Source organism: Pomacea canaliculata, linkage group LG12 (genome assembly GCF_003073045.1).
Source record: "Pomacea canaliculata isolate SZHN2017 linkage group LG12, ASM307304v1, whole genome shotgun sequence".
In the NCBI taxonomy this organism is placed as follows: Eukaryota; Metazoa; Mollusca; class Gastropoda; order Architaenioglossa; family Ampullariidae; genus Pomacea; species Pomacea canaliculata.
Genome location: NC_037601.1, coordinates 3980287 through 3997776, shown reverse-complemented (window position 1 = coordinate 3997776; position 17490 = coordinate 3980287). Strand labels below are relative to the sequence as shown.

Sequence of the window (17490 nt, the reverse complement as noted above, 5' to 3'; positions counted from 1 at the left end):
GATGTTTTGTTTTTTTTTTTTAAATTTTCGTTTGATCTCTTTTATACACAGCAAATGTCAGTTATAGTTTTAAATTTACACTTTTTGGTCTTATTTTGTATTTTTATATTTATTTTACTGATCTTTGACTTTTAATGTCTTGTAAAAAAAAATAAGTTTGTGCTAATTTAAGACCTGGACATTTGTGTGTATGATCCTTGGTGCGGGCAAGACGTGTTGCACTGCAAGTGCCGGAGAACCGTTCACAGATGCAGACAACCGTTCAGTGTGCGGGATGTAGGTTGGGATGCTTTTGTGCCTGCGGCTGTTAAACTGCCCTTGTTGACATAAACGCACACCGGATGCGCTGACAGTGTCGAACGTCCGGCTGTTGACGACGACACCGCCATCCGCCCCACCACCCGCAGCCATGTGACAGCAGAAAGAGCCGACGTCACGTCACACCGGAAGGTGGGGGCGGGGTTAACAGAGGAGCGGGTGCGGGGTGCGGGTGCTCCGTTGCGTAACTACGTGATGGCGGTCACGGAGTGCATTGGAGTTTGGCGTAGCTGACGTGTTCTCGACATTTTGTAATAACTGCAGAAGCACCTGAATATAAAGGTTTGGTTTCGAATCCTGCTAGCCCGCTAAAGTGTGGTTCGATTCCCGGTCACGGCAGGTTGAATTAGCTACCCTGTCTTCTTTCTGTTTCTTAATAGTTTTTTGTTTCACATTGCTGAACGGTCATCATGGATAAGATAAGAAAACCCAACGCTGATAGAACAATCGACTCTGGGTCGTGATACTGACTCTAGAGAAAAGTTGAACAAGTTTTCGCCATAAATAAGCAACATTGCTGGCTTGTTTATTTAAAAAAAAAAATGCCCGTTTTTCCCCTTAGAGATGTATCTTTTGGGTTGTCTCGACAAAATGGATGCCGATCTTCCCAATAAAAGATTCAAGTGGCATAAGCACTCTAATATACTTTAGTCTAGGTCATTGTCTCCTATTCAGTCTCGCCATTAGCATTTAAATATCGCCTGCTAAGGTGTCGTTAAGAGGATGGGAAAGTTTCGCGAATTTGCCTTATTTTGTTTGGAGTTTTCACATGAAAAATGTTGTATGTTCGTTGTATCGGTATTATGCTGGTTTGTCAAAAGACAAGGAGAAGCAAGCTAATATCTCATATTACAGGAGTGCTTTTGCTGCTGGATGAGGGGAAGGAGGGTATTACATAAAGGCCTTCGTCCCTTGTCCGAAAACGGATCCTTTATGACCAGAGTAGCATGCTTGACCTATGATACCTTCCACACACCCCTCCCGCTTTCTCCAGAATGTTCTTTGAATCGACTGTTCTAGAAGTTTTAATGTACTGCGACTTGTAAGAGGTGACAAAAGTCTCCGACAAGTCGCACATCGAACGAATGAAAAACCACAATGTACAGGTAATTTTTTATGGTTAGTACGCATGTTTCGATCTTATTTTCGCAACATGTTTCGTATAGAAACCAGATCTTAGAGGACTATATCGAAAGTGGGAGTGTTGGGAAAGTTGGGGGGGATTCTAGGGGAGGAGGGGGCAGATGAAGAGAGACGCACATTTGACAGAGTTGTCTCTACTGCCAAGTGCAGCCAGACGCTTGCCGACTGTCCCCTAGCTGCCTGTAGATGTGCATCTTTGCATCCTGTAGGTCTGTGTCTCAGCTGATGATGAGTGTGCCGCACAACGAGGGCGCCTGACCACTCACTTTCCGCACGCGCAAGCCCAGCGTGCACGCTCTTCCTCAAGTGCACGTAAGTGGGTCGGTGGTGATTCATGACACCCCGTTAAGTCCCGGCTTGTTGGATAGGACTAAATAGGGATCTGTGATCAAGTGACAGTGGCTTCATCGTCGACAAACATCTGAGAAGGCATATAATTAAAAAATTAAAAACTTCTTCAGTTTGATATACAGTTGATCGACAAGGTGTAACGGTGAAGGACTCTCGAGGGAAAGAAAGAACATACACAAACACCTGGAAGTATCAAACAAAAGGATTTCAACATTACATATTTTGAAAGGGTCACGACTTCATCAGACGCCATTTTGAGAGGTGAAAGGTAAAGGTCGTCCCATGACCTTTCTCTGGTGGTTAGGGATCGAGTGAGGTGTTGGAGACTTCACTTTTCTCAGTCAGGGTGGTTCCCATGTCCGCACCCTCGTTGTCTACCTTCCCCAACCCTCTTTGGAGTCAGGTACCCATTGTTCGTCTGTTTTCGGTTTCTCATCTACCGTCTTGTGTTATTGTTATTGTGTGGATGTCAAGGTTGAATTGTACCCTCTTTTGTTTTATAGAAAAAAAAATACCGTTCTGAAAGCATTTTGCTTAAATCTGGAGAAAATAACTTTAGATATTTTGCCCTTATCTGGTCATCCTGTGATCGTCTCAGATTATATATTGTTAGTTGATTCTGGATTAGAGTTGTCTTTCTCACATGAATCTTTATTGAGTCAGCTAAATTTTTAGTCACGTGATAGAAGTTAACGGGAAAGAATGAAGCAGTAAGAACAGGAATAGGACAGAAGACTTGTAACTAGAATTAGTGTAACGGCAAGCTACACTTGCACAGAATTAGTGTTTGATTTTCTTTCCTTCATCATGTTGACATGCTTTGTGAGTAAATATTCTTCAGCAATCTCTTTCCGCTCATCTTATAAAAGTCGTCAAAATAGCTTTCTCAAATACTGAGTTAGTAATTTGCACTTCGCAAATCAGTTAAGAGTATGGAGTTGCAAATCTGGTTTGCAGACCACCATAGACTTGGCATTGAAAAAGGAAAAAAAAAAACCCAACAAAACAAAAACAACAAACCAAACCAAAAAACAAGATTATAAACCAAAAACCAAAAGAAAAGAAACTAAAAACAGCCGTTACCCTCAAAAGTACTTCGTCGTTTTAAGGGATTGTTTACAGAATTAATGATCGACGAGTTTTTCTATTTATCTTTTTACAGTTTATCAGATATCATTACCATTACTACTGTATCGAGTCGCAAATCAAGCAGTGAGCCTGAACTCAGCTCATCGCATACTAGAAAGCAGCTCTTGACTTTGGGTCAACATACCAGCGTCCTTCCATTGTCTCATTCCTTCCTCCACCCTCCCCCACTCTCCTGACCAGAGTGTGGCAAATAGAAGACAGTCCAGTGATGCCATTGTCAGGGTGTGGTGCGGTGTGCAACACTTGACTGCCTTTTGTGGAAGCAGACACAGAAATGAAACTGGAGCCTCCATCAGGCATCCTGCACTTTTCACCGAATCTTCTCCTCTTGAACTATTTTCGTTTTCGTGGTCATTGTTAGTCTCAGCTGTAAGGCTGCTTGTCTCTGCCACCATTGTGACTGACAAGTGTGTATAAAATGGGGTTTTCCGAATCTTGTGCCCCTGACATTGTTTATCTGTTCGCTTTCCTTTCGAGGAGCAGCCGAGCTGAACTCCTCCAAGTCATAGGCGCAGTTTCACGATAATGTTCCCACAGAGAATTTTGCTAAATTTTCTTTTCTTTCTTATTTCACTTTTAAAAATTCTTTCTTTTCTTTCTTGTATGTGTGCACGTTTGGATGCAGGGGATGGGTATGACCACGATCGTTTTAGTATAAACAGGAATGAATTGTCTAAAAGTTATTTGTCGGTTTATTTCGTGTCGTTTTTATTTCTCAGAAACCTTTCAGCATCACGAGGATATTTTAGAGCACAGCACATTGTAGAGAACACACGGTGTTGTGAAGTCCTTTTGGTGCTGTAGTTATTAATCAGCGGCAAAGATGTCCCAAGGTAAGTTAACATCAAGGAATGATGATTGATGATTGATGGATGATGATGATGATGATGATGATGATGATGATGAGTTTTACAGTGTATGTTCTAATAGACTTAAACTGGATGCATTTTAGCTTTGTGCTGACTGGAAGATGCAGCTTAGATGCACGATACACTTGCACGTAAACACTCCAGCATACACTTACCACTACTACCATCGACAGATATCTAAACACTGCGTCGTAACTATGGAAACCAAACTCTTGCCCTACATGTTCCCCTATTTAGGGCCCGGGCAACGACTTGCCCTCGCTTGACAACTGCTGCATGCACGTGCTAGATGAATGAGCAGATGAATGGTCAATCGCTAATTTTTGTGCCCTTGACCGATGAAGCTGATGACTACGTGAGTTGTGGCTCGACTAGACATTTGACTACACCCGGGGTACAAAATAATGTTGTAAGGCTTCTTACAACGTGGTTATTGGAGGTAGGGATGAGACAGCAGAGGACAGGTTTTTTTTTCAGTTTTTCTAATTGTTTCCTGTTTTTGTTCCCCTCGCTGTTCTTCCTCTTTCCCTGTCTTTTTTTTTTTTTTCATGAAAAGGTATTTTCAGTAATTTGCTTTCGGTATTTTAATATTATTTCATTTTTATTTCTTTCTCTTCAGCCCACTTTTTATTTAACATTGAATGTTTATTGTTTTACCGATGCCTGGCATAATTTCCAAATCGAACACCGATGACATAATTTCATCCCTGCCAAAAACTGGGTCAACAGCTGAAAATTGAGGGCTCGCCTCTCTCCGTCATCGTGAGCCACACTCCTTCCTTCCTACCCCTCTCTCCGCCACCTCTCCGCGACCTCTTTCTTCCTTCCAGTCATCCGTCGGCACTTGTGACGAGCTCAGCTCAGCCCTTAACAAACGTGGGACTAGTTCCAACTGGCGGCTGTTGTCGCCTGTACTACTGCCACTACTACCGTCGTCTCTCCCCACCCCCCGGTGCTCCACACACCCGCTTCCTCAGCCCCCTCCTGTCCCTTGTGGCCTAGATAGACAACAATTGGGTGCTCTCAGCTGCGGGTTAAAAGTGATGTCAGCCGCCGGCCGGCCGTCACACGTCGTTGGCGCTGCGGGCCGATCCGAACGAAAGCTTGACGAGGGTTTTGAAAGCGAAAGTGACATCTCCAGCGACGACGACAACGACAACACCATGGTCTTGCACAGCCACAGTCTCAGCAGCTACCGTACGTCAGCCTACGGCGTGCGGCTACCGTCGTGGTTTTGCCGTGAGTAATAAAGAGGGGAGGGACGGGGAGGGGAGATAAGCATCAGTGGTTCTAGGAGAGATTTCTTTGAGATGGAACGTTTGTGTGTTTGTAGGGTTGTTTGATGACCGATAACATGCAGATAGCTTTGTTTATTGTCTCCGTCCTCATTTTGTTTACGAAAAAAGGATGTTAAGCGTGCCTGACGATTGCAAAACTTTCTTTGCATGGTGGTGAAGCGGGAAGAGTTTGTATATTTCCACCTACATACACATGTTGGGTTTTTCATCGTCAACCTACACAAATTTTGTCTGTCTTTAGGCTGTGATTAGCATCTTGTGCTACCTTAGAGTACTGTCCGAACGGCCGGTCATTATCCCCTGTCCTGCCTCTAGAAACATTTGGTTGCCAGGCCTGACCATCGGCCTACAAACTATTATTTATTTTATCATATCTGTCGGAGTTAGTGCCAACTCTTCCTTGCTTTGCCTGCTCGGAACATGTGTGTTTAGATAATTGTTTGTTTTCTGGTGCCTTACATTTGTAACCTTATATAGCTAACCCTTTATACTGTATGCAATTATAAGAATATTTGCAATCACACACACATACACACATATAAATATACATACACTCTATTTGAAGAATGGCTGCGTTAAATTTTTAAAGAAATTCCCAGTCAATCGCATGTCGATACTTCCATGTGGATTTAAGGATATTCTCAGACAAATTTTGTCGAAGACTTGACTTAAAAAAAAAAGAGTATTATATGAAAAAAGCCGAACATAGTTAAACATTCAACAGTGTTCGTGTAATACTCGCATTCCTCATTGCATGCTTACATTCTGAGCGCGCGTGCGTTTCTGGGGTTTTTTTTCTTTCTTTCTTTTCTTCTTCTTCTTTGCCACACTGTTCGTGAACTTAATATCGAGTTCTGCAAACCCGTGTTAATGGCTTGGGAGGAGTGGAGTGTTTACCACATGAAGCTAAGAGACTTTACTCGTCGGAAGCCATTCGCCCACAAGGTCAGCACGTGCCTCGTAGATGATTGTTCCAACAGTGAGCCACTTGAGGGGACGGGGTGGAGGCAGACATTCTATGGTAATCAGGAAGAGCGGGATGAAGGCAAGTTGATTACAGACCCCAGAGGAGTAGGGAGCGGGGTGAATAGATAGTGAAGGAAAGGGTCTGCAATGGACAGGCAAGAAGTCTCTTTGCTGGCAAGTGGTGTGTGTCGAGGGTGGACAATGGCGGGTGGCGACCCTGTGTTTCACAACGAAACAATGAGTCTAGTCAAATATTCACCCGCTGCATGTGATCATGCGGGTACAGCAACGACCGTAAGGTCGTGAGTTCGAATCACATCTCGGACCACACTTACTGGATGTCACACATAGTAGAAGAAGATAAAGGGCAGCTACCCCGGGTATTGGCCGTTCTCATCCCTCATCTCGCTTGTCGCCCTTAGTGCGAAATCTCATCAATATTCGGATTTTTTTTTCTACTCTCAAACCAACCAAGCGGTCAATGAAGGTGATGTAGAAGAGTTTCTGTCAGAGACTTTCAGCAGTGGAGTGCAACAACTGAGTATTCATCTCTCAGCCTTTCTGAGAAGATATGGCGCTGCACAGCACTTTAGCGCCCTCTTTCGGAGTTGTTGAGGTCAAGGAGTGATGTCCTCATGCTGCGCACCCCCCTTCCACACAACTCCCCCCAAAAACCAACCCCATCCTCCATCCAGTTAGGAATATGGATGCCACTAGCGGAGTCTCCCATCAGTGATGCTCTTTTGGGAGCAGCGCCATGAAAAGGAGGTCAGGATGCTGCTGACTGCAGGCAGTGGCATCGAGGCCGGGGAGAAAAAGAGGCTAACTCGGTCAGAAATCAGAAATGCCCCTCCCCCACCCCTGTTTCCCACCCAGAAAATGGCTATCTGATGTACTACTTGCATACGATGGGCACCGTGAACCACTCACAGCTCATTGTCTGTTCGAGAACGTGGAACCCTTCAGCTGTAAGTGCTTCATACTTGTCGGTCCTGTCACTCATACTTTCGGTCTGCATGATGAAGTTCTAGTCCTCTGCAGGCCCGATGTTGACCTGTGATGGGGTCATGACCTGATTAGCTTGTAGTAGTCTTGTCTGGTCTCCTTGCGCAATCGTTCGTAACGCCAACAGGATTTGTACCTGCACACCTGTAACTGCATCAGCTTGCCACTTCTCTTTCTTTCTTTGTTTTTCTTCCTGAGTTTGTTGCTGAGGCTGTTTTTCTCTCTTCCTCTCTGTTTGTGCGTGCAATTTTGTGGTTTTCACTTTGTTTTGTGTCTTTTTCTTATTTGTATTACTTTAGAATATTTTGCTTCTTGCACTTGGAAATGAAGAGTACTTACATTGTGTCTCTAGGTACTTATACTAAAAAAAAACTGTTAATGCATAGTTTCACCGATACCGATCTCTGATGTGGTCTCCAAATTCATTCATCCTGAAGACGGTCAGGCAAAACCCATAAAGAAATACCTGGTTAATTCCGATGCACTTGATTGGCCAATTCCGTCCAATCGGATTTTATTTAGCAGTATGGAGGAAGTGATGTTGTGTAAGGAAAGGAAGTAAATTCGTGCACGAAGCTGAGAACCTAACCGATAGCAGTCTGTCACGTGACATAAACTCTTGATAGGTTCTCGAGGATCACCCGTCGTGTTCCAGCGACTGGGAGGGACGGAGTCTTGTCAGACACACTGGCTATGAGAGAACCTAGTCACTGTGTATAGTCACTGTGTAGTCACTGTGTATAGTCTGCTTGTATAGTCACTGTGTATAGTCACTGGGTACTTGTCTGATGCTTTTAGGGTTCAAGCGATGGCGGGTTAGTGTTGAGGGGTAGCATGCACAATACAGTGCCACCCGTACTGCATTACAAGACCCTAGCCAGGCTAATTGCTTGCGAGTTCTTGGCCCTTGACAATATTCAGCCATTTTCTAGTCGTAGAACTACTTTTCTTACGCAGACGACCCGGTCAGCAGCCATTGCCGTGCACTTGGACACGGATGGATGGGTATCGTGGGGGACTCGTAGGCCGGCTGTGTATTCAGGGACAATGCCACTAACTGTGTATTGATACACAGCCATGAAAAATAAACCTTCATCTTCCAGGCTTCGGCCATGAAACCAATATCACAAGCGGGGAAAGACAACTGAAATTCCGATCTTCAACTGAACTCTTAGCTTTTGAGACCAACTGTATGTTTTCGTTTTGTACATATCTTTCAAACTACCTTAGATGGTGGGCTAAAACACTATATAGATCAACTTCATTATTATTATTACTAATCGAAAGTAGCTGTCCGTACAAAATGGCGTTCCAGACTTTCGAAATGCAGTCCTCACGAATCTGCTGAATATTCTGAATTCCGGAAGTGAAGATACCCTGCAAGTCCTGTGCCCGCTACAGGGTGTACATCATCGTAGTAAGCTTCCGTTTTCCTTTGTACCACATGCAGGAAGTGCACTTGGATTTGTTCTTCCAAAGATTGCACGGGATTTGCTTGGCATCGGAAAGAAGGATGCCCGTTGTGTATACTATGTTTAGTTCTTACAAGTCCTTGGCAGACGGTAATCAAGCTACGGGTGTACCTTAGAAATAATCCCATTTACAGGACTTCGGAAAGTGAATGAAAGAGAGAAGTGTAGAATCCGTCTCGGTGATGTCAAATGTAGAGAAGGTATGGACAGTCTGGAACCTCATCAAAACCACCCGCCTTGTCCCAGGGGTCAGGACCTGGTTCTGACGCGGAGCAGGTGTATCCAGGTGAGCGAAACTCATCGCCTCGGTAGTGCTGATGGCTCAGCTCCCTCAAAAAAGACAAATTTTGTTCTTCCAATGCTCCAGGCAACCGCGGCAGGACAAAGATATACAGGTACCCGCATGTCTGCCCTCCGATGTCTGCAGCATTTTGGAGGTAAAAATGTTTTCAACGCAATTTTAAACAGTTTTTTTTTTCATGCACGTGGTTCTAAAGCAGACAGAAGGACATGAGTATTACACATCAGTGTGTAAATTTCTTTAAACACAGCAAGTACGATTGGTACAGATTCAGCAAGGTGACAGGGAGATCGGGAGGGTACAAAAGGAGGATAACGATGTCGGTTAGAAACATTTTCAAGGTAAATGAAACCCATGCATATCACGCATGGTTGCGCAGTGTGTATACATTGTATATAAAATACCTGCTGAGCTCATATTATGTATATACACACGTGCTTGTGAGTGTGTTCTGTTATTTTGGGGTCACATGACTGCGTACTTGCTTGTGGATCCAAGCTTTGGTGAAGTCGGTGGACAACTACAGTCGTTCCTTGGCCACGTAGTCAAATCTTCAGGCAGGGAAAAAACTCAAACAAATCTCCGATAGAACAACACGAGGCAGACAAGAACTATGGCAGATTTATCAAGATATTATTTCTTGAAAATTTATTTCTGTTTGTACAGGACGTGAAGTGTTGGTGTATAATCTAAGCAAACATGTCTAATCTTGTTTGAGGAGTCGTTTGGTCCTGGCTGATAACCTACTTTAAGAATTATTCATGTTGACATCCAGCTCACTGCCCTTTCAGGATTGGGCTGGAAACTGACTTGAAAGAGAATAAATTTCAAGCTGCTTCTATCTGTCCATCATTTGATGCCTGTCCTGAAAGGTGTGTTCTCGAACCCGTATTGTAAAGCGCTTCGAGTCCGGTTGATATTGGTAAAGGACCTATATAAATAAAATTATTATTAATAATACGCCTTGAAAACGTGCTTTTATGTTATTCTGCGCATTTGCTTACTTCTGAGTGTAAGCTTATGAGAACGCAAGGGTTTTTTGTGATTCAGATGTTTTAAAGTAACGAGCGGGGTAGTTATCGAGGGATTAATGGGTAGATAGTGGCAATCACACTCGCCATCCTCTCACAAACAGCTTACAGTGCACAAATGGCTGTAGCAGTTCTGTGGATTAGCATGTCCACAACTTTGTAATCTCAGTAACTTACTTGACTGTCAGTATAGTGATTTTGTGTGGTATCTTTTCGCTGTGCCCTAAAAAATGTTGTAATGTGTCTCTGTGAGGTCAACAGGTTCAGAATGGCTGATGTGACATGTGACTTCCTCATCTTCTTTTTGCTGACCAACACATTTTGTGATAATTGCATTACCTGATTATTTTGGTGATGTCAGTGCATGTTCACTTTTTCCCCGCTCTCGATGTGAGTGATTGCACTGTGGATATGATAGTGTGTTGATGGGATGAAGAGAAGGGAGTGGTGAGATGGAGTGGTGAGATGCAAGCCAGCAGTCCAGTCCTGGCTTGTCCATTAGCTCCTGACACTGAAGACGAGGCAAATCGTGTTCTCGCACTTACAGGTGAGAGACACACCTCCCGTGTGCGGGTGGGCGGGTGAGGGGCTGTCGTGGTTGCGTTGCTGTTACCCGGACCTCGCTGTTTGCGACCTCAGCTTGACATTGTCTGTCTTATCGGGCAGCTCGTCCCCGATGGTGTCGTGTGCACTGTGTGTTCACCGGTATCACCTCCGCTGGCTGAGAGTTGATAACAGATGATATGTGTTCGGCAGCGGCCAGCGCCATGTTTGCTCAACGTTCAGTAACTCTTCTTGAATTGATTTGCCAGAGTAGTTCCCCTTATCCATCTTCGGGCTCGAACTCGTCAGTGATGTTGCTCGGTTCATCTTCTTTAACAGTCAAATCTTTTCGATACAAAAATACCATAGAAAAATTAACATCATCGTTTTCTTTGCGCGATGAGTATTTTGGACATGTTAAGACAGTACTGACAATAAAACTCTGATAAACGACTCTGCAGACCAAGAGTATTTTTCTAAAAGGTAATGGCAAAGTACATAAAATACATTTTTCACACTCTTGCCTCATACGTTCGTCCCTGACCACATGACCCTCTGAGGTATAGAGATCCTTGTAGGCATTTTTTCATTTTTTGAATAAAAGTTTTGTTTAATGGTCACATGTTTTCTGCTTTAGTCACACACTTGACGAACAGTCGGTCGAGTCAACGTGGGCGGAAAAAGATTTTGTTGGTTTTTCCTTACAACATAGTAATTGGCGAAACAGCTGTTTATGTAATTTCCCCCCTCATCATATGGTATCAGCTGTCACAAATGGTAATGAATTATTTTTTATTTTTTTACTCTTTCATTTTTATGCATATTTTTTACATTAAAAATTTTTTACGCTTAGCTAGCAATATGGTCTGGATAAATCTGAATCACTGGGGATGTGTTATATGTGCATGGTCATGCTTTGACATTTGTTAATTCTGTTTGTTTGCATGTGCGCCTGTGTGAGCATGTGTGTCGGCTATTACTATGAGGAGTAAACTCTCTCTTTGCAAGAGTTCACTAAAGTGAAGATCATTCCCTCACTGGCCAGCCCCCTCTATTCCATTAACTGCCTAAAGTGAAACTTTCGTCGACAGAATTTCGCTAAACCGCTGATAGCTGGCTGGTCTAGGTTCAGAATTCGCCGTAGGCACGGTTATTCCCTTTTGCCCTTTTGCTTTTTGCCCCAGCCCTAGTTTGCTGGCTGTGTCAAACACCAACTGATTGTCTCTTCGATCCCCGCCCCGCCCCCGCCTCGCCACTTGATAGCTGCCTTGGTTGAAAATGTTGTTTATTTGTGTGCGAGCATTTAAAGTTTTAAAGTCTTATTGACCGAGGCGCCACCTTGAGAGGAGTGAGATCTTGCCAGGCTGGAGGAGCGAGCACTTCATTAATGACTGGCAAGCTAAATAAAATAAGTTTGGACATTCATGCCCACGCACACACACACGCACACTCACGTAAGCACACCCTCCTCCGGTAAGATAAACATCAATCGTTCTACCTGCATGCCCATACCCAGACTCACTCATCACCTGTAGTTTACGGTTTAACCCGGCGTTGAGTCGCTGCGACACGCACCTTGCTGACGTCACACCCTCGGGGGTGCACGACAATTAACCCCTCAAAGCTAACGCTCACGAGCTAAAATTAGCCTACATTTTGGGAGGAGGGGGTTAGCTTCGGGTTCGCGTGCACTTAAAGGGGACTGGTGTGCGTGTGCAATGTTCCCATTTCTTATCATATTGGGTCACCGCGCGCGATCGCAGGACCTTGAGGCATTGCTGCGCTGCGTTGCGTCGGCTGTTGCTGTCGCTGCAGTCAGTTCGTCGTAGGTGACACTGAAAGACAGCTGCATTCTTTTCTCCTGGTCTTGTACACGACTCGAGCCTTCGCCGCGTTTAGCTTCTCTTTGTGAACTTTTGATGCCTGGATTTTCTGCCGACGTCTCCCTCACTCTACTGGTCACGTGGTCAGTCGTAGGAGCTCTCGTTGATGACGATCCTGGAAGAAGAAAAGCAGATCCGCTTGCAGGTGTGGAGTGGGCGTCAGTGAGCTCCCTTGGGACCAGCGGTTATCTTCCCACTTTGCCTGTCTCCGAATCTCGGTCAGGGGCGATTGATGTATGTCGGCGCTGGCAGATGACTTGACATCTAGACGATTTGCTGATTGATTCGTATTCAATGGGCCTCGCGACACCGCGGACAGCCAGGTTGAAGGCGTGAGTTTAGGGACGGACGTTTGGAGGCGTGTCCATCTGTGACGCTGACACGCACGTGCGTCAGACGCGCGCTTGTGAGGAGAGCGAACGGTGGTGGGGGAGACGATGAGTGGCGCCGTGAAGATCCGCGTCAAGATCGACCAGACCATGCGTAACGGCAAGCTCGTGCACCTGCTGACCGCCAAACAGGAACCGTTCGATGACGTCATGGAGGTCGCCGCGCCCTGTCGGCCGGCCGTCGCGGTCAGCGCGCGGCAAAACGCCGCATCCACGCAGACATCAGTCGCAGAGCTGCTTCGCGCCGGCTCTAGCATCACCAGAAACTTCCTCTCGGAGGTCGTGACTGCCAGGACCGGCGGCGGCCATTCCAAGAGCGGGGCCCTGTTCACTTCCGGTGCGAGCTCCGGCAAGCCAGCAGAGACGGGCGCGATTCGTCGACGACACCTGCGTGCTGGATGGCGACAAATGCTTCGACTGGAACTCGGACAGCGAGGCGCCATGGCTGCTGGAGGTGCCCCCCTTGGAGCGAGCCTGCGATCCCATCCTCATGAGCGTGTGTTCCGATGAGGACGCGGAGGAGCGCAGTCGCGAGGAAGAGGCTGCCGTCATCGCTGCGGCCGCTGCAGCAGACGATGGTGTGGATGCAGACAAAGAGGAGACGGTTGGCCGGGGGAAGAGGCTCGGCGGTGGCAGCAGAAGCAGCAACCGGAGGCGACGCCCGAGGGGGGAGGCGTGCGTCAGTTCCGTGGGGGATTTCGCCTTCGACATGGTGGCCGCGGATATGGAGCTCATTGGCAGCGTGCTGTCAGCCGGCTGTGACGTCAGAGATGAGGAGGGCAACAGCACCGGTAGGTGGCGCTGTCGAGTGCGCCTTGTACTCGCTCGCTGTTTGCCGTTCCCCTCCTCTGCTTCTTTTATTCACTCCCCCCACCCCAAGTCCTTTTCTTGCATTGTCGCTACTCCCACCGAACCAACACATTAAGTTATAACAAATTATTATTATGAACAAGGTTAATGAGTACTCATTGTAAACTCACGGTCCGAGTCGGGTTCGTGAGGGTGGGGTGGAGTCCGGGTGGATAGTTTAGACTGGTGTGTAGCCTTGTCACTGCTTTCCTGTCGCAGAAAACTGAAGTAAACAATATCGTATAGCCACCCGAACGTTGCCTCTTGAACTCATACACTAAGCAACCCGGCATCCGGTTCGTGGGCAGGTACAGCATTTACTGTCCTGCACAGTACCTTAAAGGGAAATTAAGTCAGATGGTAAGTTTTTAAATGATAGATGCTGACTTCAGTGATATATCCCGACCCGAGTCATGTCCGATCAAAAGTTCCCTTTAACCCAAGGAACACTTGCCCTTCGTAGAAATAATTTTCTGTATTGGATGTGATTTTCTTAACTTTTATTGTCTTAAAAATGTTATCGTAACCTGATGTAACGAGTGAATTATACGGAAGGCGGAAAGTCCAACTAACCAAATCCAATACTTGACAATTATTTTCTCGCTGAACACTCCTCAGCCAGTCTAAAGCCTACATTTTATAATACCCCGGGTGCACGTTGAGTGGTTCGCGTTTTCCTGTCCTGATCGTGACACACCCCTTTGGGTCCTTCGCACCGCCAAGTGCACAGTTCCTTTCTTGGTGCACGTGGACTGAACACCTGACGAAGCCAGTCTTCGAGTCCTTGTAGACACTGGCTGAGTCTCGGTTTGCTCCAACTGGCTGGCACCTGTGGTTGGGACACCTGTTGTTGGACAGGTAAACAGTCGTCACCCGTCCATCACATCTGAAAACGCCTTCGTATCGAAGGCTGATCAGAAATAATCACAGTATTCCAATCACTGACCACGGTACATTTTACGAGTGTGGTCGAAAGGATCGAGGAGATGATCATTAGGATTAAAAGCTAATGCTATAAAGTAATATAGTTACATTTTCTTTGTGGGGAAGTGAGTAGCGTGACATTTCTACCTGTATGTATAGTCACGACTGAGACTCCGTGACGAACTCTAACATTTTTTGAATTCATTTACGCAGTTGATGTAATCTGAAGCAGGTCATTCCTTCAGTCCTTCCTTTCTTTCTTTCTTTTCAACCTCCATTTCACTGTCTTCGTTTAAGTCTGCATTAAGTCCTTTTTGTATGTCTACTCTCTGTTTGTGTGTTTATCTATTTTTTTTCCATATCTGTCACTCTTTATTCTTCCTACTTTTTCTTTCATTTCAACTCTCGCGGTGATTGACAGGAAGTCCCAGTCGGCCCCACATTTCGGTGAGAGTGTGAGTTACATGGCGATAACGCGAGGGGCCGAGTTTTCCAACATGAACTAGCAAACAAGTGGGCCGACCTATTTTGACACCTGGTCACCAAACCTGACCTCCGTGTTGTCCTGAGGTCGCTGCGAACTGTGGTAAATAGGTCGGTGCGATCATTACATCATGAACATACATCGTGTCCTCTGGGGGGAAGCAGTTCGTAATTGCCAGAATCGCTACTTCTTCCTTGAGATTCATTTTGCTTGATTCGGCTCTTGTTCGTTTACAAATCATGCATTTGTTAAACCTCAAAATAGAGACTAGAAAGTTTGTTTGTTTGTTTTTGTTATTTTGTTGTTGGTTGGTTTTTTTTTGTTCTTTTTGTTTTGTTTTTTTGTGTGTATGTGGTTTTTTTTTTTTGAAGCAAACATTTGGATGGGATTGGATTGCTAAGTTGCTGACACCGACTTAACGAAAATTGTCCCGTCGTCGTTTGTCAACTACCAGTTAAACCCGACCGTTATTCGCCAGCACAGAACCATGTTCTGTAAACTTTTGTTTGACCGAGTCGCAGTAACAGGGTGTGAAACAACTGTACCCGAAGCATCTAAACCTGTAACTTAATGTTGGACTTCTTAACAGCACATTGAGCTCTCTGTTCATCAAGGGAATGTGCTATAAGTGCTTATTGTTGTTGTATTATTCCACCGTCACATGGACGATATCAGTTAGACATGAGTGAGACCATGAATCTGTATTTCCTGGGTGGCTCGTAGACGATATTTTTCAATTAACTCCTAGAAAGAGGCTATTTACAGAACAGCTTCCGGTTTTGAATGGTTCATCCTAAATTACTAGAACGAGGCTGGTGTGTAAACAGCTTCCGGTTTAGTCACATTCATTGTGTTGACTAGCAGAGACTAGCAGCGGAGAACTGCGCAAGAGCGTTGGTCTCGGCAGACAGTCAGCCATCCACCTTTACATGTCCGTGGTTAGACTACAACTCTGAGCATGTCACGGCCTGTCTCACACTGTCCAGAATAGAATTGTCGGGAAAGTCCCCCAAAATGCTGTATTCATCAGGTACATTTACAACTTTCGTCAGGTTTTAATTAGCAGGACTATTACAAGCGAACTGATGTGTTGATGACTTGCACAACTCTTAGCTTGATACGTATTTAAACGAAGATATTCACCTGCACATTTACAGGTACAAACTGTTGGATTCGCAAAATTCGTCCCTGTGCCAGGTGCCCCCCTCCCCCCAAAAAAGAAAATACACTTAACCTTATCTGAGTTCAAAGGTAAGTGACCGAGATTTGCGCTGATTGAAAGTGCCTGTGGCAACGGTAATATTTGTGATGCTCGTTGGTGTTCGGTTGCCACATAGGTCAACTAGTGGGGGTCATTCAGATAGAAGTGGGACATATGAGTAAATGTTACAGAAAGGCAGACATAAATTTCTCTGCTGTTATTTCACTTGAAAATTTTTATTCCTTTTATTCCTTCGTTTTTCAAGTTCCGATTTGTTGAGTTACTTTTGTATTCTCTCTTTCGTTAGTTTTCTTTTTCTGAAATCATTTCTGTTTTTAAGTGTGAAATCTTGAGTTATGCGAGTGACCTTTGTCATGTGTACAACTGTTTGCTTTTAAAGTTGATTAGGAAATGGTATTAACAAATTGAACTACGACTTGTGCAATACCAGTGAATGTTTTGTCCAAATCAGCATAAACCTGGTTTTACCGCACTATCAGTGAGGTTTTATACAGAAGATGTTTTGATTACATGTATGTGCGGGCTTATCAGCCTTATCTCTTACAACCTAAAGTGCATATGACTAATAATATGGGCAGGTCTTTGCCAGACACGTATGATTGAAACTGTGGAAACATGAAAGTATATGCAGCTTACTGTACTTGTGTCTAATGAATTAAGTCGTTAACACTTATGTTCTCATTTTACTTGCAGATTCAGACTGCGGTGGCGGGGAAAATGAGGCATTAGTAAATGCAGGTAGGTGGAGCTAAGTGTAATGTCTATATTGCCTGCAGTTTTTAACCCTCGGACGTTCTCTTTCCTCTTACCTGCTCTCTCTCTCTCTGTGCCTACTTTCTGCCCTTTCTGGCGCGCACACACACACTTGCCTTCCCAAACACTTAATGTTATATTTATTCATTCTTTCCTGCCATCTTTTTTTTTTCAATTTGTCCTGTCCCAGAGATTAGAACAACTTGTTACACTTTTCAGCCACCAAGCTAACCTCGATCATATATCGCCCTGACCCAGTTTATTTTTTCAAGGAGACTCGTCGCACGTTTCTTCACGATCACCGCAACAGATTTAAATTTCTTATTTTCATAGTAGTAGTCCTTCATCACCCCTACCATGACCTTCTTTCCAACCCCGCCCCCCTCTCCCCAGTACCCATGATCCTGGCTGTTTGAAACTAGTTGAACGCGCAGCGAACTCGTTTGGTGGGTGACAGAACAAAGACACCCGCCCTACTTTTGGGGTGTTTCATTTTTTTTTTATAACCACCATTGTAAGGTTGAGACTAGTGAGATAAGG

General features: G+C 44.9%; 1 protein-coding gene across 5 annotated transcripts in view; it reads left to right on the top strand.

The window, feature by feature from the left end:
• The window catches only part of LOC112576626 (hepatocyte nuclear factor 4-gamma-like), a 38784-nt gene that overhangs the window by 4662 nt on the left and 16632 nt on the right, over nt 1–17490 (top strand). For 2 of the 5 annotated variants that reach the window (XM_025259226.1, XM_025259225.1), the window contains exon 2: nt 16891–16935. In XM_025259226.1, the coding sequence (XP_025115011.1) occupies nt 16891–16935 (45 nt within the window). Of the gene's footprint in view, nt 1–3680; nt 3795–4716; nt 5070–12218; nt 13510–16890; nt 16936–17490 lie in introns of those variants that run through there. The other 3 variants (XM_025259227.1, XM_025259223.1, XM_025259221.1) reach the window with 3 other exon arrangements.